This window comes from Charadrius vociferus, unplaced genomic scaffold, assembly GCF_000708025.1.
Source record: "Charadrius vociferus isolate BGI_N301 unplaced genomic scaffold, ASM70802v2 scaffold46, whole genome shotgun sequence".
NCBI classification, from domain to species: Eukaryota; Metazoa; Chordata; class Aves; order Charadriiformes; family Charadriidae; genus Charadrius; species Charadrius vociferus.
Genome location: NW_009648710.1, coordinates 3240355 through 3264296, shown reverse-complemented (window position 1 = coordinate 3264296; position 23942 = coordinate 3240355). Strand labels below are relative to the sequence as shown.

At 35.9% G+C, this 23942-nt stretch overlaps 1 protein-coding gene across 1 annotated transcript; it reads right to left on the bottom strand.

Annotated features, from left to right (window-relative positions):
* Nucleotides 1-1014: 1014 nt before the first annotated feature.
* ZC3H7A (zinc finger CCCH-type containing 7A) lies at nucleotides 1015-22523 on the bottom strand. The gene is made up of 22 exons (XM_009886588.1): nucleotides 22453-22523; nucleotides 21261-21300; nucleotides 20188-20385; nucleotides 19494-19652; nucleotides 17746-17826; nucleotides 17617-17658; nucleotides 16741-16774; nucleotides 15937-16217; nucleotides 13954-14161; nucleotides 12929-12993; nucleotides 11973-12165; nucleotides 10096-10257; nucleotides 9264-9460; nucleotides 8928-9025; nucleotides 7692-7873; nucleotides 5751-5827; nucleotides 5066-5199; nucleotides 4603-4708; nucleotides 3979-4087; nucleotides 3025-3158; nucleotides 2502-2665; nucleotides 1015-1646 (listed from the first exon to the last, which is right to left on the bottom strand). Exons 1-22 carry the CDS (start codon nucleotides 22518-22520, stop codon nucleotides 1457-1459), a joined length of 2922 nt encoding a protein of 973 aa, XP_009884890.1. The 5' UTR covers nucleotides 22521-22523; the 3' UTR covers nucleotides 1015-1456.
* Between the last annotated feature and the right edge of the window lie 1419 nt (nucleotides 22524-23942).

The following is a 23942-nucleotide window of genomic DNA, read 5'->3' as shown; positions in this document are numbered from 1 at the left end:
GCGCGCGTACGGGCACCACCAAAGTTTGGTTCAACACTTTTTACATACGCAGCGTATGGCCAATGACTACATTCAAACTACCGAAGTCATTCCGAAAGCTCTTCTAATTACATAAGTCAGCCAATAGCAGAGAAAAATAATCTCGAGAGGAGGGAGAAGAAAGTCATGGGGGAAAAAAACCCAAAAACTAGCATTACATATTTTGAATGAATGACTGGAAGAGCTCAGTTAAAAGAAAAAAAATAAAAAGGAATTAAGCGAACACACAAAGCAAGCTGAAAGCACCATCTGCAAAGAAGCCAAAATGCCAGAGAAGCTCCAGCGACTGTAAGCCAAAAGGCTCATCAGTCAGAAGCCATCTCAGCCCGTGAACGCTGTTCCGTTTTCCCATGGTCTGCAGGAAATGGAATTTGAAGTACTGTCCGCCTCGCAGCTGAGGTGGTGGTTCATGCCCAAGTCAAAAAGCCGAAAACATGTCCCAGCACCACGTAGCTCCAAAACACTTGTCTATGTCACAAGTTAGTTGGCCATTTTTGTTATTTTAGTGATGCAATGAGCTAATGACAATACAGAAAACTGCAAACAAGCAGCTGGAGACACAAATACCAACTTATTAATTTTTTTAGCTACAGGTGCTCAAGCTTTTGCTAATCAGCACATCATTGTTTGTTTATTTTTACAAAAAATCTCAATCCTGAGAGGCTACATGCAGAAAACAGCTTTGTGTAAAGTTCTCTTTATTACAGGCAACATTAGTCCATACAATAATACACAATACTGACATACAAGTGTAATCTTTCAAAATCATCATTTAAACAGCAAAGACCAAGAAACAGAATTTTAACTACTTCATTTTCAAAAATTAATACTTTTTTTTCCTCCCAAGATCCTTTTTCAGTAAATTATATTGAAACATACAAATAGAGAAAAAATACCCATTCAACATATAGTGTAGTTAAATGGTTATTTTGTTTAAAATCTTTAATAAGAAAATCCTTTTTAGCAACCTACATATAGATAAGTAGCAAACTTTGTTTTAAACAAATCCTCTCCATTAAAAGATCTGAAGAATTTTCATCCATCATTTTCTTCTTAGCCCATAACGCTCTGTTTTATAATACCTTGATACCTTAAAGTTTTTCAACTGAAGGACTGATACTAGGGGGCTTCCTAGACAGTATAACCTCTCTTCCCCCCTTCTATTTCCTAACTTTCTGTCCAACAGAAGGTGAGTAAGCACGTAATACTTCAGATTTTTTTAATCACCACTCTGTTTCATGAGAGCATAGACAGGTCTGCTCAATCCCCCTAAATCTACTATATTTTGCTGTTCAGGAGGAACAATATATGCCAATAAAAGCAGAAAACCTGCAGCTTTTCTGTCACATGCTTTTGATTATTGTCAAATTTTCTGGTTTATGCTTCCAGCTGATAACATGTATGTGTCATCTCAGTATTAGTTTAAATCTTTAAACAAAAAACTATATTTTCCAAAGTCATTATCACTGGGAGCAATCAAGTGGTCTTTTCGTGCTTTGCTGAGCTTCATTCTTAAAACTTGCCTTCGTTCTTCCCACTCATGGAGTTCAGCATTTCCATGGGCAAATTTACAGTTGTTTCCTTCAGTGCAAGTACCAGCCATATATCTGTTAAAACAGATTTCATATAGTATTTCATAGAATTATCATGAACACTATTGTATCTAGGTATTTGCTTCTAGTCATGTTTTTCAAATACATTAAAATATTAAGGGAAAAAAATATTGGAAGAGTATTTACTTTTTAAGTAAGACAATACTAACTCTGCTTAGCATTTGATTATATTTTCCTTTCCCAGCTGTCAAGTACGTACAGAGGACAAGAGATGGCTCTTTCTGTTCTTCATGCTCTTACTTTACTGAGTCATTTCATGCCTGAAACCTTTAATTTCAACAGGTCAAATTATCAGGTAAATCAATACCTTATCATTTAAGTTACTAAGTTAAAGAACTACTACTGTTAAAAAGTCCAACTAATAAATTACCCTTTGTTAACTAAATTTGGGGTTTAAGTACTTAGTACTTAAGAATCTATTTTATCTTAGTACCTTTATATTAAGTTATAAGCATGCCAGTTTGTATTCACTTTATACTGCATGTACGAGGTCTGGTAGTGTTCAAAACATCAAATACATGTATGGTGTTACTTAAAAATTTAGTAAAGGGGCAAGTAAGCTTCCATGCAAAGACTGCAAACAAACATTAACTTGCTTTGTATGCTGTACAGTTTCTAAAGATTGCTAAAAACGTGCAAAATCTTTTACTTAAAATGGAGTAACAAAGTTATCCGTACCAGCAAATTGAATCTTTAACTCTATAATGCAGATTCTGAAAATTTTAGCCTTCCAAGAAGATTCCAACAGTGGAAAGAACTTTCAACAGATTTACACAAAATCTACTGCAGGTAAACAGGCTACATTTGAGAATTAAAAGGAGCATCTTTGACATCTTTAAAACCACATACCTATCACAAATGCTAAAATATCCAGTTGGAAAGCGATACTGCCAGCAGTTTTGATCGTCCTCAGTGTGGAAAACCTTCTCTTTATGCTTTTCAGAAGAAATGTGACCCTGCCATTGCTTCTCACTATTACAGTTCTTCCCACACATCCAACAGTGAAAATCCACCTATTTTACAGGGAATTTGAAAACAAAACATTGAGAATTCAGTACTGCAAGCAAAGAACTGTTTCTAATACATTTTAAATGTTTTCTTTATGTTGGCCTGTAAATTGTTGTTTACCTAATCAGATATAGTTATTTAAATAATCACCTGAAGCTTACGATCTCCATTAGCCTTAGAGGATTCAGAAGAACTGCTTTACAGTGTCAGTTAAAGTTTGCATTTAGCGGAGCTAGCTATGATCTAAGGAAGCGCCAAGAAAATAAGGCCAACAACGTATGTCACTGACTGGGGGGGCAGGGGACACACACCACAAAAAAAAACCTCCACGTGTGAATTCAGAATTATACCTATGGATACTTACTGTAACTTCAGCATAGTCAGTTGGCATGTGAATTTGCTTCCCATTTTCTTTGTTTGCCTGAGCAGCTGTATCATCTCCTTTTTCTGGTTTTTGACTTTTTAGCCATATGTCATACAACTGCTCCAAGTCTTGAACTAATGAGAGCAGAAGCTAAAATAAGTAATTAGCAATTAAGGCAAGAGTTTCAGAATACTAAATAAATGACTGAGTTTGCAAGCATAATTTAGTCCCCACCTACTGTAGGAAGAAAAAAGGAAGGACACAATGCAGAGTTACAGAGTTTAGAGATACGAGCCAATAGCAATACGAATCTCTGGCCACTTACCAAGACCCACTTCTGCTTATCTAGGGGAAAGAAAGATGTTAAACATTTCTGAACGTGCACCCAAAGCACAGGTAACAACTGTGCCACTAGGTAATAACTGTGCTGCTGTGTACGAATATCTGAATTTCAAAGTACTAATATAAAGTGTGCTACAATTTGGGGTAAATTTAGTCTGCTTTCTTGCAGATCACGATATTATCATTCACAGAAAGTGAATAGCAATTCCCAGCAAATACACTGAGGGAGGGGGAGAAATTCTTCTGCAGATAGCTTGCCCCCGTATGCTGGTAACAGAATCCTACTGTGTGCACATGGCAATACAGACTATAAACACCAAGCAATATGGCTGCATGGATCAATATACTATTTGAACACATCTAAAAAAAATTGATACAAACTGCTTTATTGTTAAAGAACACATCAAACAACAAATATATAATATGTAGCTATTTTTATTTAATACCGGTTTTGAATACCCAGTCTGGACTTATTCAAATTTTTTTAAAAAGGCACCTGCAAAGTTTACTACAAAAGACAGTGAAAGAAAGTGGATTACAAAGTAATTGAGGAACAAGAATAAAAGAAGAACAGTTAGGTTTACAACATGTGAGGTTTGCTCTTCTACTTACTGCTGTTCTCCTTCATATAGGTCCACATCTCTCTTTCCTCAGGACTGTGAGCAAATGAGCAGTTTCCATCGTACTGACATTTCTTGCCTGAAGCAATATGATTGCACAACTGGAACATGAATTAAAAAAATATCCTTATGAATATAAAGTAAAATGGATGAGAGTAGAAAATGGGCATAGGTGTTCAGTCTTGGCTAACGTTTCCCCTCCCAATCAGACATTTATATCACATGAAAAATAAAATCATGTTTATTTTGTAAAAAACTCATATATTGTAGTTAGAAAAAGCAAACTGCTGGAAGCAAGTATGATGACTGCTTTTTGCCTCCTACCACATTACCAGACCACAGATATGTCTAAACTATTTCTGAGATATTTACTGGAAATAGTAAGAACTTAGTTAAATCACTTAAAAAGTTATTAACTTCCACTGATGAGAAAGGGTTTCAGTAATAACACGCGAGATCAGTACTTTTCTAAGGCTGAACTCTGTAGAAGCACTATTAGCATATTCCCACAGACTCCCATGGGAATTTCTGCAGAACTTATGAACCCAGCCCAATTACCAGTATTTTCCAGTTACCACAGTTTCTTAACTGAAACATTAGTTTTAGGTTAACATACATCAAATTGCAGAGGCACTTGTTTCTTTGCGGGAAGAGGACGAATGGTCATCCACTTCTTACGTTCATTAGACATTACTAGCACCACACGGCGATCTTTGGTCCATCTAAAAAACATGTATTCAATGAAAGAAAATTCTATTAATAAAGACACACCATGTACACAAAGAAGAACCAGGAAAGCCCAGAAAGGTTCTTTATAAAGCTTTCACCCTGCATTTAACTAAATTCTACTGAAACTCTACCATAACTGATAATTAAAAAAGAAACCAAAAAAACCAAACAGCCACCAAAGTGTTTCTCATTACCAATTATTAACATACTACAAAGAAATGTTCTGCTTCAATATGTTTTTTTTTTTTCATTCCTTGTATGACTCTCTCCTAAGCAGTAACAAAGTTTCCCAAAAGAGGTTTTAAATGGCTGACAAAATGGTAAAATTTTCACTGTTTGGTCTTACTTACGGGTGTCTTGCCTTTGCACTACAGTATTTTTTGTTTCTGTCTGGCTCATTAACTTGGCCATTTCTCCAGCACTGACCACAAACAAACTTCATCTTCAAATTAAGTGATCCATATTTCATTTGGTTCCCAAGGATCTTAAGCCAAAAAAATAACAACAACAATAAAAGGTATTTTGTATCTGAAAAAAAATCCATACATAATTAGAAATTACCCCCTATGATAAAAGTTTGCAACACATTGGGAAGCAGATGTTACACTGCATGCCTTGTAATAGTTTAGCTTGTAATTTCAAACTAGATATTTCTTAACAAATGCATTTTGATTTAACTTATTTCTGATTTAGGTATATGTACCCAGAAGTTGTGATAATATACACCAACTAAACACATAGAAGTCCTACATATTGAAAAGATAATTAACTGCCCTATGGCAGTTGACGTGGAAATTATATTTAGGTTTTATGTTCCGCCTATGACAGAATAAGCAAAGCAAAAAAGGAATTGCTTAGAAGCAAAGTAGGCATTTTAGGGTAAATGGAGCGAGCCAAAGAAAGCCTACAGTGAAAGAGATTATTTGAAGAAAGCATTAAAAAAGTAATTTCTAACATAAGCTACATTATACAGAGACATAGAAAAAGAATTATCAAAATCACTATATAATTAGTTTAAGGGAAACATGAAAATACCTGTGATCCATGTGCACTAGCTTCCATGTTCTGCCAGTATTTCTTTGATTCTTGAACAATAGTATCATGTGAAATATCTGTAAAGGAAGGGAAAAAGGTCTTGAGCACTTATGACTGTTGTAGAATTTCAGACGTGCTCAAATTGGAATGCTACTGAAGCCCCAAAGCTTTTATCTATTTTTTCTTTTTATATATAGTATACATATACACACAGTCACGAACGTGAGTGTGGATATACGTTTACATCCATACACACACATATATACATACTTAAGAATTTCATGAGGGCCCCCAAAACAGAAATATTGTATGTATCATCACATTGAAAAGCAAACAGAAAAGTTTCTTAAATTACAGATTGCTCAAATAAGTTAAGATGCATCTTTGAGTACTTATTTAAACATAATGTACTAAACCTCTAATGACAATTTAATTAGAAAAGCTACATTGTATTACGGACCACAGAAAAACCATCCAAAATGCAAGCTGACAGACACTAGATTGCCCCTGCCTTCTTTATGAAGTCTTTAAGCAAGCCCTGTTAATCACATTTTGTTTCAGAAAAAAAACATTCTTATAAATACTTTGGCTAAGGTCCCTATTGGAGCTATACGTTGTTCACACACACACTGTAATATTTACTGCTCTAATTCCACACAGACTGTCATCTATGTTTGGATTTGAGGGTTGGTAAAGTAGCATTCCTTTACTTCCCACATTAAGAAGAGGAACCTCGTCCAAAGAGCAGAGGCTGAGCTTTAACTGACTTTGGCTAAGCATGAGGGCAGCATGAACACATCATAAAATAAAAAATATGCTGTCCTTGATGAATCCAGTTCCTTGGAGAACCCAACCCTTATTTCAAAATAGAAATTATACAGTAAGTATTTGCTATCCTTGACTTTGCAGGGGCAGCTGGTAAGAAAATAACTGTTTTACTTTCAGACAGAAGTTTCTAAAGGCTCATCCCAGGAGAGTGAACAGGAAATCAGCAAAGTCTCTCTCTATTTTACTTTCTTCCTCCAAAATTTTCAGGTCGAGTCAGTATGACATCTTGTGCCAGTACGCCTGTACGAGAATCTAGATAGATGCTGAAGCAACAGGGAGCCTCTTCTTCAAAGAAGGGACGGGTGAGGATAAATCACAGACACAAAGGGGCAAAAATGCCAGAAACACTGTAACACATCGGGATCGCCACATTTCCCTTTTTCCTCCATCCATCACAATGATCCAACATGATTACTTAATACATAAAGTACTGCTGTCATACAGAGCAAGGTAGGAAGAATGAGCAACTGTTATGTGGTACAAATTATTTCCTGCTAACAGTTCCATTGCTTTTTTTTTAAAAAAAAAAAAGTCATGGAGAGTTTGGAATTCATAATCAAGGAACGGGTTGTAAGTAGAGAGACATGTCATTAAAAAGCTATCAGCTAGAAATGAAGTAGTAAAATTTGTTATCCTCAAAGCCGCCAACAAAAACAAGCCAGATCAACAAAAAGCAGCCAAAATGTCCCATGTATGCAAGAAAAATAGTTACGTTTTATCAAGACATACATTAATGAGAGACAGAGTAGCAAACTGGAAAGATTTATTTTCCGGCCCACTATATAAGAATATTAGAATGGCAGTAAGCTAAAAGAAATGTTTAACTGTGAAAAAACTTGGTTCTTGTACTGGGGGATGGAGGGAAACAATGGCGTAAACATTTCAAGCTTTTCTTTCAGCGCTCTGTGAAGAAGAAATTTGACCAAGATCTTCCAAACTTTGAAGGTTTAAAAATAAAAACTGTTTTACTGTTTATTGAATATGCTGTGTGAAGTATTCCAGCAAATTGTAAGTGAATACACTGATCCCAAGTTGCTAATTTCAGAGGGGAGTTGAGACAAGGAAGAAATGGCATTACAATGAAGAGTAATGTGAGCATTTCACAAAACACACCTGTTTCCTTTTGCATTATCCAGACTTTGAGCTCTACCAGACTGTGGGCATAAAAGCATTTATCCTCTCGTAAGCAGCCGTAATGCACCTCATGTCTGCACAGGTCAAGTTGACATCGAACTTGAAAAGGGCGGATTTTGGAATATTTCACCATAGTTTCTCGCAAAATGTGGACAAGGCACCTGTTTTGAGAACAGTCAATTTTAGATATTCCTTAAAATGTGTGGAAAAACACAAAATAACCATCCCTCATGACAGATTATTCAAATGTCTTTTAAACACTTTTTACTTGAAATCAGAAAGCCAAAAAAGTTTCCAGAAGGAAACAGCATCTAATTATCATTTCTAGGCTGAGTAAACCAACATCATGGAACACCACTCTTGCAAAATCCAGAGGTGTCTGGCACGTCCAGAGGCATTACTGAATTTAATCCAACTGGATCACTGGTTTCCAAGAGGGAAAGCGTATCATGTCCACTTTCAAGTGTATATCCTGATCTAAACACAAACACAAGTACTTACTCTTTTATACAACACCGCTGAACAAAGAGTTATGCATCAGAGTAACAACCTAGCTCTTACAGCTCCAATGTTTCATCAACATAGGGAAGTGGAGTACAAACAAAGCAATTAAAGTGCTCCCACTTGCGTTTCCATCATATAAAAACATCTGTTAATTCTCCAAAATTTATTTAACACTATCACCACTACGAAGTCTCTGTTAACTTTCAAAGAATAATTAAAGACACTTTCCTCACACAGTTTTTTTATCAACTGAATTAATAAGGACTATGGTCTATTTCAGACAGAGTAATTAAGGCAAACCTGTTCTTAACTGACCAAGTTAAAACTACAGCAAAATAAGCAAAACAGACCAAAGAGAGCAAACTTATGAATTTCTATATTAATTTAACATCACACATCTATTTACAACAATGCAGCTCCCCAGGTAGATAAGCTATTAACAAACTGACAGCAAACTCAGTACAATTCAAATGTGAGGGCGTATACCACTAATTTTGAATGCATTGATAAAGAAATAGTTCATTTTCAATTTAGTTATATGAGACAATCCTTGTTCAGTAGGTTTGTCTTATCAGTACTGCCAAAGCACAACAGTCAGTAAGCAAGGAAGAGAAATTAATCAACACGTAAGAAATGAAAGTCAGTATTAAGAAATGCCCTGAAACCCTTGCTTTTAATTTGAAACTTAAAAAGATGGTATTTTGGACATACTTGTTATCTTCAAAGTCGTGCATAGCAGGATGAGAACAAGATGATGAGTTATCCTTGTTCCTTTTGCTTATTATTCTGGGTTTGTGATCAAAACATTTCTGGAATACAAAAACAGGTAATTATAGAGTATGTATTTTATACATGTAAAAATATACCTTACCCTAAAGATTTTTAACAGGGACTTCAACTAGTCTCTAATCTAAAAACTAGACAGATGATTATTGAACATGTATTTCAAAGTTTACAAAATAGTCATGCATGAACAAAAGCATTTCTTTCCAGGTAATTTTATTATCTACTATCATTTTTATTGTGTCATTAGAAATAAAGCAGCACCTCACAAAGAAACATAAATAATCCATGATGTTCTTGAAGAAGTCGGGACACAGTCAAGTTGATCTTTCCGTTTCCTCCAAAAAGAGCTTCTCGACTAAAGGCTCCTTTGCGCTCCAGCGTCCACACATCTATCTCCTCTTGGCAATACGCAAATGTGCAATGACCTGGATATCTGCATTCCTCTTCAGCAGCAACATCTAACATGATAACATTGAATATGACATGGCTTTTACACAACATTTATTGGAAATTCAACTTAAAACTTCCACTATCTCAATTTCTAATGTTTTTAATAAAGAAGCTACACCTGTTGTAAATAGGTCACTTAGTTCTAGCAGACAGAAGCAAAACCTGATGCCAAAGGACTTGCTGAAAATATCAAACCCCTCAGAAAGGCTGATGCACACCTCCATCAACTATCCTTTTCTCGTCTAAGGCAACAACGCTGAGAACCCAGAATACCCTTTAGTCAGATATAGCTGTTAATTAATCCACGAGTCATCTTGCTTACATCATAAGTAGAGGTCCATACTGCAAAAGTCTAAGAATGCTTTTTTGTTATTGTTTTGAACAGTAACAGCCCAGCGCTCAGCAGCAACGTTATTCATGATGAAGAGCAGTAGAGAAGTACAGTGCATGTTCTCTTAATAATCACATTAATGGTCAAACATGGCTCTCCTCTCAGCCTTTGAAAATATAAACAACCCTGTGAACTTCCTTCTCAACCTCCCATGAGCAAGAATAAAAACTCATTCCATACTTCACTGTGGAAAGGCTAAACTATTATCACTTTGAGTGTAGGCATCAACATTTTACTATCTATAGCACCTACCTTTACATATATAATATGGTCCCACATACTGTGTCTTTGTTGGTCTTGGACGTATTTTTTTCCATGATTTATCTTCAGAGTTTTTTATTCTACCAATTAGAATATCCTTCTTACATTTATGTTCTAAACTGGGATGGTAAGCATAATCCAGTAATTTAGGACCTGTAACAATCACAGAAAATTGCTTATATTTGCATAAATTGCAGCACACTTTTAGCATTTCCATACACAGACTGGCACATAAGCCCAAAAGCAATGAACACACTGTATAGAATTCCTATTTGCACCAGCAACTCCGAAGAACCAAAAATCATTAACAACCATGTCGAGCAGAATAGAAAAAAACCTGAATACTTACAAAAGGACCAGTCTCAGCAAGAAAAAAACCCCACAAGTTATTTGGGGAGGGATGCTGTGTTACAACCAGATTACTTTGGGACAGCGACAAATTGCTGCCTTTTTTTCAAATTCCAAAATATACGTTTCCGTAACACTAATTTAAAACTTAAATTGCTTCTTTATAATAAGTCAATGTGGATGAATTCCAAGGATCAGTAAATGGCTCTCAACCTTCCACTTTTGTTGTATTAGAATAGTTACTATGTTCAGAGACAAAACACGCTAGGTAAGAAGTACACATGTACCAAAAATTTAAATGCCAATCCCAGAACTTTGTGATTTTGGAAACAAAAATATGCGTAGCTTTAAACTTAGTCTTCAGGATGACACTGAAGTGAAGATTACATTACCACTAAAACAAAGAAATCGGGGAGAAAGTCTAAAGACAAGCAATGCTTAGTCAATTTGGTATTTAAGGGACTACAAAAACAAGAGTGTGAACCAGTTTCCCTGGACAAGAAGCTGACAGAACAGTACAATTTCAAAAGTAGGGAGCAAAATCAGAAGACACTTAAAGGCTTTGATAGAGATGCAAAGAAACAGAAGAAATAAGATGCTTTGATACAAAAAGTCAAGATAGGAATGTGCCAAGTACTCCCACCAACATTTTATAGCTCCTGCTTTTAACAGCACATGTTCTGTGTTTTTTTTCAAATATTGTTTCATGGATTTTTCTTGTAAAAATAATATAAAACTAATATAAAAGTTCTTAAAACTACAAGAGTCATCCCTTAAATGTCTTGATACAATTCTTTGTAAGATCCATTACTACACTGCACTTTATTAGTATATCAATATCAATGACACCTATGACTTGAAAGACAATGCTTATTTTTAGGATTAGTCTTAATAAAACCTATTGCCTCTAGAATACGGCTCTGTTTAACAGCAATAGCTCAGGCCTAAAAGATTAGTTCTATTAAAGCCCAATACTGGTTAAGATCCTTTGAGTCAATACACTGGAGTTAATTATTACTAAGGTTTGGAAGCCTCAGGATTATGATTTAGAATTAGTTTGAAAGAACAATAAAACAGATGGGATGTGAAGGTTACCAGGTACTTTGAACTGCGGTTCAATTCCCCATGGCCAATCAGAGAGAGTACTGAGAGTTTTTTTTAGTCTTGAGCAAAGGTGTCATTCTTCACAGTACCCTGGGGGTTGGGAGGAAAGTGAATACAGAATGTGAACGACCTTACATAGTAAACCTACAGGTTGGGAAAGCGTGTGGTGATTTGTGGTGGTTTTAGGAATCAATCTATTCGGGCAAGAAATAAGGACAAGAAGAAAGAAGATAAAATAGTGGTTGAAACATTTTACCAGTTCCTTAATCATAAGACCGTACTACATCTGCAAAGAACAAGTCAGGATTAACACTGTTTAGAAACGAACAGTATTTTAACTTATGAACACTAAAATTTTAAATGTATGCTTTTTAATCTTTTAAAAATCAACCTAATTGAGTCCAAAAGCCTCTTACCTTTTTTGACAAAACATAACTGACAGGCCTGTCTTAGCTCATGTGTGCCTTCTAATGGGTTTCTTCCCGCAAGTGCTGAAGATACAGGTGTATTAGCAGTTGTACTGCTAAAAACATTTGAAAAGTCATTCCTAGGTTGGCCTGCGATTCCCATGTAATTTTCAGACCCAAACAAACTACTAGGGCCATTAATCTGTTGGAAGAAAGCATATTTTACTCGATCCATATAATTTAATTTATCTACAATTAAAATTTAACCTACTGAATTTATTCTTCAAAGCATAAGAAAGACTACACACAAAAAATTCAAAATACAAACTTCACTACGTGTCTGAGAAGGGGACACAGAGATTTTACAAACGCCGTATACCCAGCACCGACTAAGCGTATAACAAGACCCACCCAGCTACAGGGAGTACAGCAGCCCTTGCCAGGCTAATTATTACTCCATCCTGACCCATGAGGATGCCATCCTTCACGCCACCCTTGCCCACAAAATCAATGGCCAGCAAAATGTTTGAAAATACACAGCACGACTAGATCACAGAGACCAGATGGATTCTCAGACACAAGGCGATCTCTGCTCTGTTGCTGTACTAGGACAGTTCTCCAGAACTTCTAACGTTTGGCACTCGGACGGTAAGAGATTTTCTCTCTCTTAGGTTGGTTATTTTACACTTCCACAGTATTTCACAGCAAGTTCCTCAAAATGGAAAAGTTGCTATGACAGTAGTCAAAGTTTGCATATATAAAACAACATTTGTAAATTTTTTGCGTTCAATTACCATTGCTGTGAGCTACTGTACAACTGTTTTCCAAGCCAGATTCATATTTTAATGGTAGAAGTCCCTTTTTTTTAAAAACAGAAACATCTACTGTAAAGATTAAGATCTATGTTAAGCCTTCAAGACGTTAACATTTGGCCTGATGTGAAAGAAAACATGAAAAATACTTACAAACAATGGGGAATTATTACTGCTAAGTGTTGGTGTTCCATCCCTGGAAGCTGAACTTGAGAGGTCTAAAGGAATAAAAAGAAGGTTTGATTATATCATTTCCCCAAAACAGCCTATGCAAAAAATTATTTATCATTCCTGAGAAGTATCAAAGATTTGAGGTTTTTTGTTTGCTATGATTACTTTTTTTTTTAATTATGTTAAAGCCCCTCGTAAACATCTCGGCTGAAAAATTACCAGGTAATCATCTTCAATGTAAACATCTGATTAGCATCAGCAGTAGCTTCACAGGCATATGCTGAAGCAACATGAAGATACTTGTGCAGTACAAAAGGGTAGGTAAATAAGCAATACCTGACTAGCAAAAATGAGGAGATGAAAGAGGGTTAAGAGGATTCTTCTATTTTTAATTTTATTTTGTAAATTTGGCTTCGTTCTAAAGCGAGCATGCTCCTGTAACACTGATAATTAGAGACAAAACTTTATTTTATCTTCTCTAGTTCACATTATTCACATTATTTCACATACCTGATTTCACTACACAGTTATAGTCCCTAGAGTTTGAATTCAAACATGTAATACTGGTATCATGTCAGAGCACATAGTTATATTACCCTTTTAGAATTCTTGTTCATTGCCAAATCATCAAAAGTGGTTTCAGCTGTAATAACACATTTATTTAAAAAAAAAAAACAAAAACAAACCCCTTGTTCCTTCTCTATCCTTATTTACCTGAAACAAACAACTTACCAAATAAATGCAGAAAAACTGAACAGAGGGAGCTTGGAGCATGACTATGCAGACCCCAAGTAAACAAAAGCTTTTTTCTTTTCTTCTAAATTCTTGTGTACAACCAACACCGATTATCAATACTCTCAAAAACTGTGAGCACAGATCAAATGTTATGTAAGTGCTAAATATTACTGAATAGTTGTGAAAACTCATTTGTTAAAAAGAGAAGCCAGTTGGCTCATGCACAACTCACTCTCAGCAGAAAAGGTTAAATATTAAGACTCATGTCTTACCTCTTTTTGGGTCACTGATTGAAAAGGTGCTTAATGGTGAACAAAAATTTTCCAGTGAAGAAGCCAAAGGCTGTGAAAAGATTTCTGAAAGAGAAGGTGAAGGAACAAATCCTGCACTAACTGGCAGCGTCCCCAGCAAAGAGGCAGAGAAAGGTACACTAGGAGCTACACTTCCTGCAGGAATAGGTCCTCTGGCTCCTGTAGTTTGCTGGAAAAAAAAGAAATTCAAAAAGAATGTTCACACAAAGCAAAAAAACCTCTCAAGAACACAATGTGTAAGAGTATTTCTTTCAGTAACGTTCTTGCAAAGTTTTTATATACCTACTAAAAAACAACAATAAAAGGTACACCACACTATTGTAAGAGCTACAGTACACTTAGAGAACTACAGTAATCAATCCCTAAACAATGCCCTAATGCAAGGAATTATCCATGAATCCACCACTTCAATGGTTCAATCAGCTGAAGTTTAGTAACTTATTAACAGATTCGAATTTTTTTATGAATCCGATCAGAGCTGAATTTCCAAATTATGTTAAAAACATAAGACAATAGGGAAAAGTAGGAAGAGTCAGAAATCTACCTGATTTTTTCTAAATAAAGAGAACACACTTCAAATTGCAGTACAGTAAATAGTTAGGAGTTAGCTTTGAAATAAATCCTCAGATATAATCAAATGATACCATGTTCTGCAAAGGCCAGATCACCTTCCCCCCCCCACCCTGGAAAATAACATATCCTCTGCGCACCTTAGTTAAGTAGGGGAAGTTTCCCTCCCTCCCTTCTCCCTGTTGCCCCCAAAACCTCCCCCCTTGTCTGGAGGCTGACCAAACTGGTCTGCATAGAGTTGGGCCAATGTGAAACTCCCTCTGTTCCCCAAGTTGTTAGCTTACAACTGAAAAATTTCAGTCGGAAGGGACCTACAATGATCGTTTAGTCCAACTGCCTGACCAATTCACGGAACTTCCTAGCGTCTCTTAAAAATAAGTACTTTCTGTATTTCTGAAATACATTCTACAAAACAAAGTGGATACAACAGAGAATTAGAAGCCAAAGTATTTTTTGATTTAAAGATTTACAACTGCATCCACAGCTGAATAAGGAATTAAAATCACAACTAACTGAATAATTACGTATGCCACAGTTTCAGTGAACATTGCAATACTAAGGGCTCCACGTGACTGGCAGGGCCACAGCAGTGTCAGTAACCTTGCTAGTAAGTCCAGACCTCTCTGCTCATCAATCAGAGCTCTCATTTTGACTAACAGTTGAGAAACTCTGTATGCTTCACAGTCTGTTCTAGCTCTGAAGTGACAGTGTATTTAAGAACAACTCTTCATGTAACCACACTCTCCAATAATCTCTTCTAAAAATACAAAAAGTTAGACTCATGATGGTCTAACTATTTCTGGTTATCCAGGAGGTGGATCTGGACAAAGCTCTGATTGCAAACACTACTGAATGTACTAGAAGACCACAGCGCAAGTACTATTGTCCTGCAAAGTCATTAGCAGAAGTTTAACTATAGCTTCTACGCTGGCAGGCTGGGCACTCTAACACACTCTCAGGTTCTGAGAGGGTTTATTCGCACCAAAAAAACCCAAACCCAAACCAGCCCAGGCTTCAAACATCTGCTTCACTATTCAGAGTACTTCCTGAAAGTAGAATCCCTCCCACTGTGGTAGTACAGTGGTGGTATAGCAGTATTTCTGAGGTAGTATCTCCCCCTCAGCAACCTCACTCCGGTTTTCCAACACACAAACCCAATGTAATTGTCCTTGGAGCTCTGCTGAGTCCTGGCATCTCTGCAGCCGCATTTGCAAGAATCCGCACCTGAGAAAAATCAACCCCATCACGCGCAAATACAGCTCAGTGTAACTAGGAAATTTAACTCACACTTCACTACGAGCCCAACTTGATAAAAACATGAGATTCCACTCATAAGAACAGTTTTTTGAGAAAGAAAACAAACAAAAGTCTCACCATTACACTTGCATCTGGATCAGGCACAGAATCAAGTAATTCATCAAGTTCTTCACCAATAATTATGTCTCCATCTCCACAATCTAAACATGCTTCTGGCATAGAGAAAGAAACATTCCCTCCGTTTGCCAACACTGCAGAAGGCAAAGAAACCTTTTCCACTTGAAGAGGCATAACAGAAGATAAAGATGGTACAGGTACTGAGGACACTTTAGACACTTCAGAAATAAAGTTTGATGAAGAAGCAGCAGAAACCATCTCTTGCTTCTGGTCAGATAAATCTGAAACAGGTAAAATGGGAATGACTGGAACTTTTGTTCAAAGATGTAAAAATGTCTTGCATAACTTTTACCCTGACAATGTGCGGGGTGCGGAAGTGGAGAAACATGAAGAATGTTTAAGCAAAACCACATCAAATGTTTTCAGCTTCCACTAACTTCCAATTCATACGTATCTATGTCTTGGTGTCTATATATTACTCAAACTAGAAAAGACAGGAAAAGTTACAGACCTGATACATTACTAAATCTTTGGCATATTCTCCCCTCCCTATTTTTCCCAGTTAAAGAGAACAGTATGAGACAATTGCTATGGGAGCAGTTACAATCAAGTTGAGGAGATTGAAAGGAAATTTGCTCAGCCACGTAAATATGTAGCTTTACAGGTAAACAGATCAGACTTTTTACCACAGACCTTTCAAATGACAAGATGAATTTTCTCAAGAAATTTCATAACAAATACAACTAGATATGCACGGCATATCTAGCTTCCTAGCATTAATATTGTCACACAACCAAGACTCACCTAACTCAATATCTTCTACAGAAGACGAAGAATTCTGTAAGTGAGAAAAAAATACCTCTCAGCACTTTGCACAAGAGCCATTAAAAATTTTCAAACACATATTTACAGACTAAGAATTTAAGTCCTCAAATTTAGGTTTCAGAAAATCTGAAATTTATGAAGTCTAATGGCATTTGAAGGTCAAACACTTTTTTAGATAATGCATCCATCTGCAGACTGAAATCCACTCACAGTATCACTAAAAACCTGCAACCAACCATCAAAAACAAGAGCGATACTTCAGGGAATGAAAGAGTCTAAACAGTATCTTAAATGAGCTGTTCCTACATTTCCTCATTCAATTACAGCTAAATTGTCTATATTCCTGTGAAAAAAGTCTGTAAGATAAAGATGAACTCCTCTTCACTACTGCTATTCAGGCACATTACAAATAGCAAAATAAATGCAAGTTCAGCTGCTAGTGAAGGTTGAATTTGGAAAAATGCATAAATTAAATGGGACTTTATCTCAGCACCCTTCACTTTGATAACTGTCAACTAAATAAATAAATACATAAATGAATAAATAAATAAGCAAGCACATTAACTATGCCCTTGCCTCAAGACATTACAAGTAAATATATTCATTGCACTGGATTTAAAGTCTTAGCTAACATTTATTCTACAAAGATAACTTACATGATAATCTTGTGTCCCACTCTGTCATAAATATATAGGAAAACTGAACACAAAGATCGACAGAACCCTAAAGTTCAAAATAACAGCATCTTATATCAAATGTCAATTGCACAATTTTCACTTCATCATCATGAAGTTACGAAACAATTATTCCCTGTGGTTTAAAGTCAGCTTGCACTCAGAACAAGCAAAACCTTACCTGAGTTGATACATCGCTAGAAACTGAATTTGAGGAAGGTGGCTGCAATGAAAAAGATGCCTTCATTAAATACAAACTTGATATCAAGAGAGGGAAACCTTAATGTAAAATGTTAAAATAAAATCTTACCTTTGCTCTTACATATGCTTTCCTTATTTTTAACCCTAGTTTCTGAGCTAGTTCTTGGGTAAGCTTAATCACACTTTCATCCTAAAAGAAATAAATAAAATTTCATAATTTACATGTACTGTCATCTAGTCGAGACGTGTTTACATCTCAGTCTATATTCTGCAAGATTCGTATACGTAGAAGGTCTCATAATGCATCTTTACTCCTCCACAAACATATGGGACTGCAAGCTAACGCTGAAAAATACAGCTACCTTCAAGCAAAATTACTCCAATATTTGGCATTTTTAAAAAAGCCAGAAAATAGACAGTATCCTTCTCTTCCACTTATTTGAATTTAAAATAACGTAAAAAATTTTTCCAAAACCAGAGAAGTTCAGAGAAGTGGGTGGGTATTTTGGGGTGTATTCAGTTTTGTGGGTGGGTATTTTTTGTTTGTTTACTTGGGGTGGGTGTTTGGTTTTGAGGGCCAGGGTTTTTTTTGTTGTTTTGTTTTTACACAAATTCATGGCCACATTTCTGATTACCATAATGTCAGCTACTACATAACACTGATGAATATTTAATGAGAACTCTGTATTTTGGCAGTAATTGCATCATACAACTAGAAAAGTTGAGTTAAAAACCTGGTCCTATTTCACTCTGTCCTATAGTTATAATAGCTATCCATTAAAATTATTTTAAGATTTAGTTTTCAGAACATGTCCTATGGCTAGAAAAAGCTATTTATAAAACTTATATAAGCTTTAAGCGAAAACATTCAGATCTGGAGGTGAAAAGTGAGGATCCAAAGTCCAAAGTTACACATTCAGATAAACTGCTGTGTCTTTGGAAACACAGCTGAAACCTTCTCTATATCAAGAGATAAACCTATGCTCAACAGTTTGTCTAGCAATTTCACTGTAATTTTGACACAGAAAGGCAAAAAAATGCATCTCAGTAATCTGTCCTGTGATCAGCCTATTTTGAGCAAAGCATGTAGTTTCCATCAGCATTTTAGTTCAAATTGGGAATGTATTTCTGAAGTCATTCTCTTAATCATCCTCTCACTGCATTTTAGTTTGCATTATGAAGTGTCTCAAAGAGTCAAATTAGATTCGTTTCGGATGAAACTAAATCAAATGTGCTGCAGGAGTGCACTTGATGCACTCCAACTCTTTAAAAAAAAAACAAACAACAAAACAACCAACAACAAACCAAAAAACCACAACCACCCATGGAAATCAGATCCTCAGGACCAGCATTTCAGTCTACAGAACCTCTCCTATTACATCACACACTGTTTGCTGATATAGAGATTGCCTAACTTTAGAGGTGCATAGTAAGTGATTCAGATGGAGGACAATGCATGGATAGGAATGTTACTAAATGCTTGGAAGGCCGCAACACACTTATCAAAAGAATCAATATTGTACGTTATAATTATGTGTGGTTTTTCCTCATGTCATGAGTATACTTCTGACTGTAGAGAATTTTAAACAATTAATTCAGTGGTTCTAGCGTTTATTGCAAATGTTCATGGTGCTTGACCCTCACTGCAAATTGACTACTTCTTGTGCTGAAAGTTAACACAACAAACTGAGCTTGGGAACTGTAATCTCTGCTACCAGCCTTCAATTCCACAACAAAAATAATTGTTAGAGGAACAAAAAATATTTTACTGCATTAAAAAAACCCAAAACAACCAAAAAACCTTCAATGGTCTTGATTAAATCTTTGAAAATAACCATCAATATATAATTTGCCTACCTGCGGCACAGCAAGAGAACATTTTGCTACAGCATCATAAGCCTTCTTGTACCTTCCCAGTTCATTCAAAGCTTTTGCTTTCCGATAGAGGGCTCTGAAATTGTTTTCATTCAATCTTAATGCTATCTCACAATCTTCTAGAACTTTTTCATGCAATCCCTATGAGGAGAAAAAAGAAAAAGGCGCTAATCAGAACTATTATCATTGAAATACTGAATTTAAACTGTATTAGAATAAGGTATTGAAACACTATAAAACATTCACCAAGGCCACTGCACACTGCATGTATGAGTTTTGCTAAGTCACCAACTTGTGCAACTAAAAAGAAGCAGAGCCATCATTCATGTAAAATACAATAATAGTTATGAAGACAATTTAGCTCTTTCACAAGAGCCACCTTATTCCACAGAGAGAGCAGCAGACTCGGGTGCAATCAGCAGTATAAATGGGTAAAAATACCGTTCCATCAACTTCCAAGCCTAGTATGACTCTTTTATGTTAAGACTCTAGTATTAGTGACTAAAAATATCTCAATGTTTACAATTGTAAAAAGAAGAGATTAAGGAATATGCCAAAATGATGATTTTCTCAAACCAGCACCAAGAGCTTTTCACTCACGAGGAAACTTTCCGTGTCTTCATACTCTGTAAGCACACGGTTCTTGAGAAATCTTACAGTTTAAACAGAAGCTTACCATATTTGAAAAACATGCTATCCTGTTCACGTGCAGCTTCTCTAAAATATCATCAGAAACATGGATTTCTTCAGAATTAGCATAATCAGCTATATTTATAGCTTCTGTATAGTGACTCAGTGATCCTCTCCAATCACCTTCTCGATACACATCATTGCCTTCATTAAAAAGCTTTCTAACAAGCTCTCGTATAAATAACTGGAACAAAGAAAAGAAACACTCATCAGCGGCAGTATTTGTTGTTTATTTTCCGTCTTTCCAAATACATTTTTAAATAGAAAACGTACACTTGTAATTTCACAGAATCAAAATGAAATGCAAAACTTTTATCTATACTAGTATTTTTCTTCTGACGTTTTCCAAGATAATCTCTAATATTCAACACCACAATACATGTAAATAAAAGAGAGGATGAAGTACTGATAATAGAATTACTGTGTATAAATAAGTTAAAAATGACATACAATATATATGTTCCCTACATTTTTCTAGCAAGCAGCAGCCACAGCAACTGCCAAACCGGTAGTGCATAAAGGCTGCTTTTGCAGAGCAAAAGATGTTTTTTAATCTAAAATGTGAACAACTGCATTTTTATTTAATATGTCCTCAAATCCAATGAAACCATCTGCCATTGGATAAAAAGGCTAAAAAGGTAAGTCTGAAAATATAAGTAAAAAAATACGCAAAATAACATGTACAGAAACAAAATACTTGACGAAGGTTTATGTGACTGAGGTCCTTTTATCTCACTTTTGCTGTGCTATTGTAAACTTTACTCAGAATAGCACATTGTTTCATCCAATGAACGCCACAAATTCATCCCTAACACCAGTAGAGAAAGAGTTAATCTGAACTCCTATATAAGTACTTTTATACATATGTAGCACATATATATGATCCTGGGTATCCAAATATCTGAATAACTGTATCACAATGTAAGTATCCAATACTGAGACATTGTAAATTACCATTCATACTATACCATTACTTAAATGATTAAAACCAAGAATAACTATAAAAAGATAGGCCCATATTAAAAACCCTTCTGAAAACTCAAAAGGTAATTTCATTACCTCATATTGTTCTTGCGTCCCTGGATAGGGCAAAGTAGATCTAGAAAAAGAAATTAAAACATTTACTTATTATACATATTGCTTAAAAGACGATCAACATGGGAGAATACAGGTTCTTAGGAAAAGCAGTCTCACTTGCTGCAACAGGCAAATCACTAAACACTGTCCATTGTCCGCACTGAACAAGGAGGGAGTGCTGTAGGTTAGTTTTGGTTAAGCAACTGTGTTTTCTTATTATTAATGACCCGTTTTCATTTAAAGTTACAAAGCCGGTCTTAACTTTGCTGTTCAAAACGTATTAAGGTTTTGAATGCTATGAGTTTAAAACCTCCGTGTTTGTTTAAAAACAATTTCCTTCTTCTCCTCCACTGTGCAGAAACATATACATGAGGAGAACTGCAATCTTCTTGTAAGTATTATAAAATGACAAATTATCTGTCAAAAGAAAACATCAATTTTAATTAAGTCATACCAATGATACTACAGGAATTTTAAGAGTTCTTTTGTATGGCACACAACAGAGGTATTTACTGGTAACTTTTCAGGAAGAAAAACAGGAACCTTTTCCCTTCCCATATAGTTTACCTAAGAATACGTTTCTAAATAATTTTTGAAAGGGCAGGGTTGGGTTTTTTTCCCCAAAGAATGCTTTATGCAAGCAGTGAACTAGTGTGAAATTTCACAATTATTTTGTTAGCCAGGATCTTCTAGAGAAGAATTTGGCATTGATCCAAATGAAAATTAACTACTAAGATGATTTTTCATTAGGTTAAATTTTAGCTCCAGACAGTTGAAACACTTGGGTAGCGGTGAGCAGACCCATCCCTTTCAGTAGCAAGTGTAGCTGGAGCTTACAGTTTACAGCTTAGGTGTAGCTGTCCGTAAGTCTAAGGTGAATTTTCAGGCTATAAACATTTTCCACCCACCAAAAAAATTCAGTGCTGATTTTTCTCAAAGGCAGAAAAGGAATACCCTCCCACCTTCAATCTGCTCTGCTTGGGGACAAAGGGGGGGTCTGTCATTTCTTGGAGACTGCTCTCCATTTCCATATTCATGTTAGAAAATACTCTGAGGACAAAGACAGGTCCTCCTCCTTCCTCCACTGGTGCTATATTAAAAGGACCTTCCCAGAGCTAACCATCTCATATATACACGTGTATGAGCACACAAGCATAAAACCACAAAATCATACTCTATAAACTGGAGTCCTTTCTTAATGTCCTGTTGTCTAGTGCTCCTCTCTTCCGACACATTGGACATGTTATCCTGAACATCCACTTTTCGGATATGCCACTCCTCAAAAAGGAAGAAAGATAAATGGCTGTTAATATATAGCAGTTTGCATTTGGACCAGAAGGATCCAATCTCGCATCAACGCTAAGCCCATCATACAAAGACGAGACGGCACCACAGCTTCAGCGAACACACTGCAGTGCTCACAGCGATACAGGTAGAAGCCCCAGGTCAGAACAAACCGCCCGGTTTGTCAGTGCCCAGTTACACAACACTTGTACAGAAAACCTTTCTTCCAACTTCTGCTTCATCTTTGGTTTTCCACTTATTTACTCCAGATCATAGAGTCATGTTCGTGAAACCAAAGCAAACCAGCAGCGCAGCTTGCATGCGTTACTGCTAAACCAAGCTAAAGTTCCACTCTGTCCCCCCTTAATAGCTTTATACTTCTTTTATTTGTTTGTTGAAAGAGAAATAAACTCAAGACCCTGGCGTATTTATTAATAAAACCCAAAGTCATTACAAAACTACCATTAAGCCTAATTCTGGAGTCTCTTATCATCACCCAACCGCTAAAGTATAATTAGAAGCAAACTACTACTGCTTTAATAATATCTACCAGTCGACCAAGGCGAAAATCTTGGGAACTTTACCAGTAGCAAAGAAAAACTGAATTACTTTAATGTAATTCCACATCGTCGATTTTTTTCCTTCGTAGCTTTCATTTGCTGGATTTACAAACACTCAAGTTAAATAGGCCAAAACGATCTGTATAACCTTAAAGATAAGGCTAATTACAGTATAGATTCACAGCTGCATACAGTTGTGACTAACTGCGATATAAGAAGACAATTTATTTTTAGAAAAAAGATCAGTAGGACAAAGGTTTATTCTGAAAATACTGCAATTCAGGAAAAGGCTTTTAACTTGGGGATTTTTTTAAGAAAATTACTTTTTGTAGGAATTCATAGTTAAAAGAAAAAGGAATTGCATGCAGTACATTTCTGTTAGTCTTGAAACTAGGCTAAATAAAAAGCCAGTATTTCGTGCCAGATTACCATTTCACATCAACAACAGAAGAATGAAAACAAAGTAAAATAAAAAAAAAAATAACCCCCAGCAAATTCAACAAAGCCGGCTGGAGAAGACACCCTACTTTCTCCAAATAATTTGGAACAATGAAACAATCTGAAGAGCTGTCAGCTCTATTAATGTTTACAAACCTTTCCAAAGCATCTTAAACGGACATATGAAGTCCACACCATTTCAGGTCACTAAGAGTTAGCCCTATTGTAACACATTCCTAAAACAAGCAGAAGAAACTGAGTAGTTTTCTTAAGGTCGCTAAGCAAATTAATGGAAGCACTTCAAGGTCCCCATTTCACCTCACCTCCTACTCTGACCTCTAACATCAGCAAGCTTTAAACAAAATAAAAATAAGAATCACTC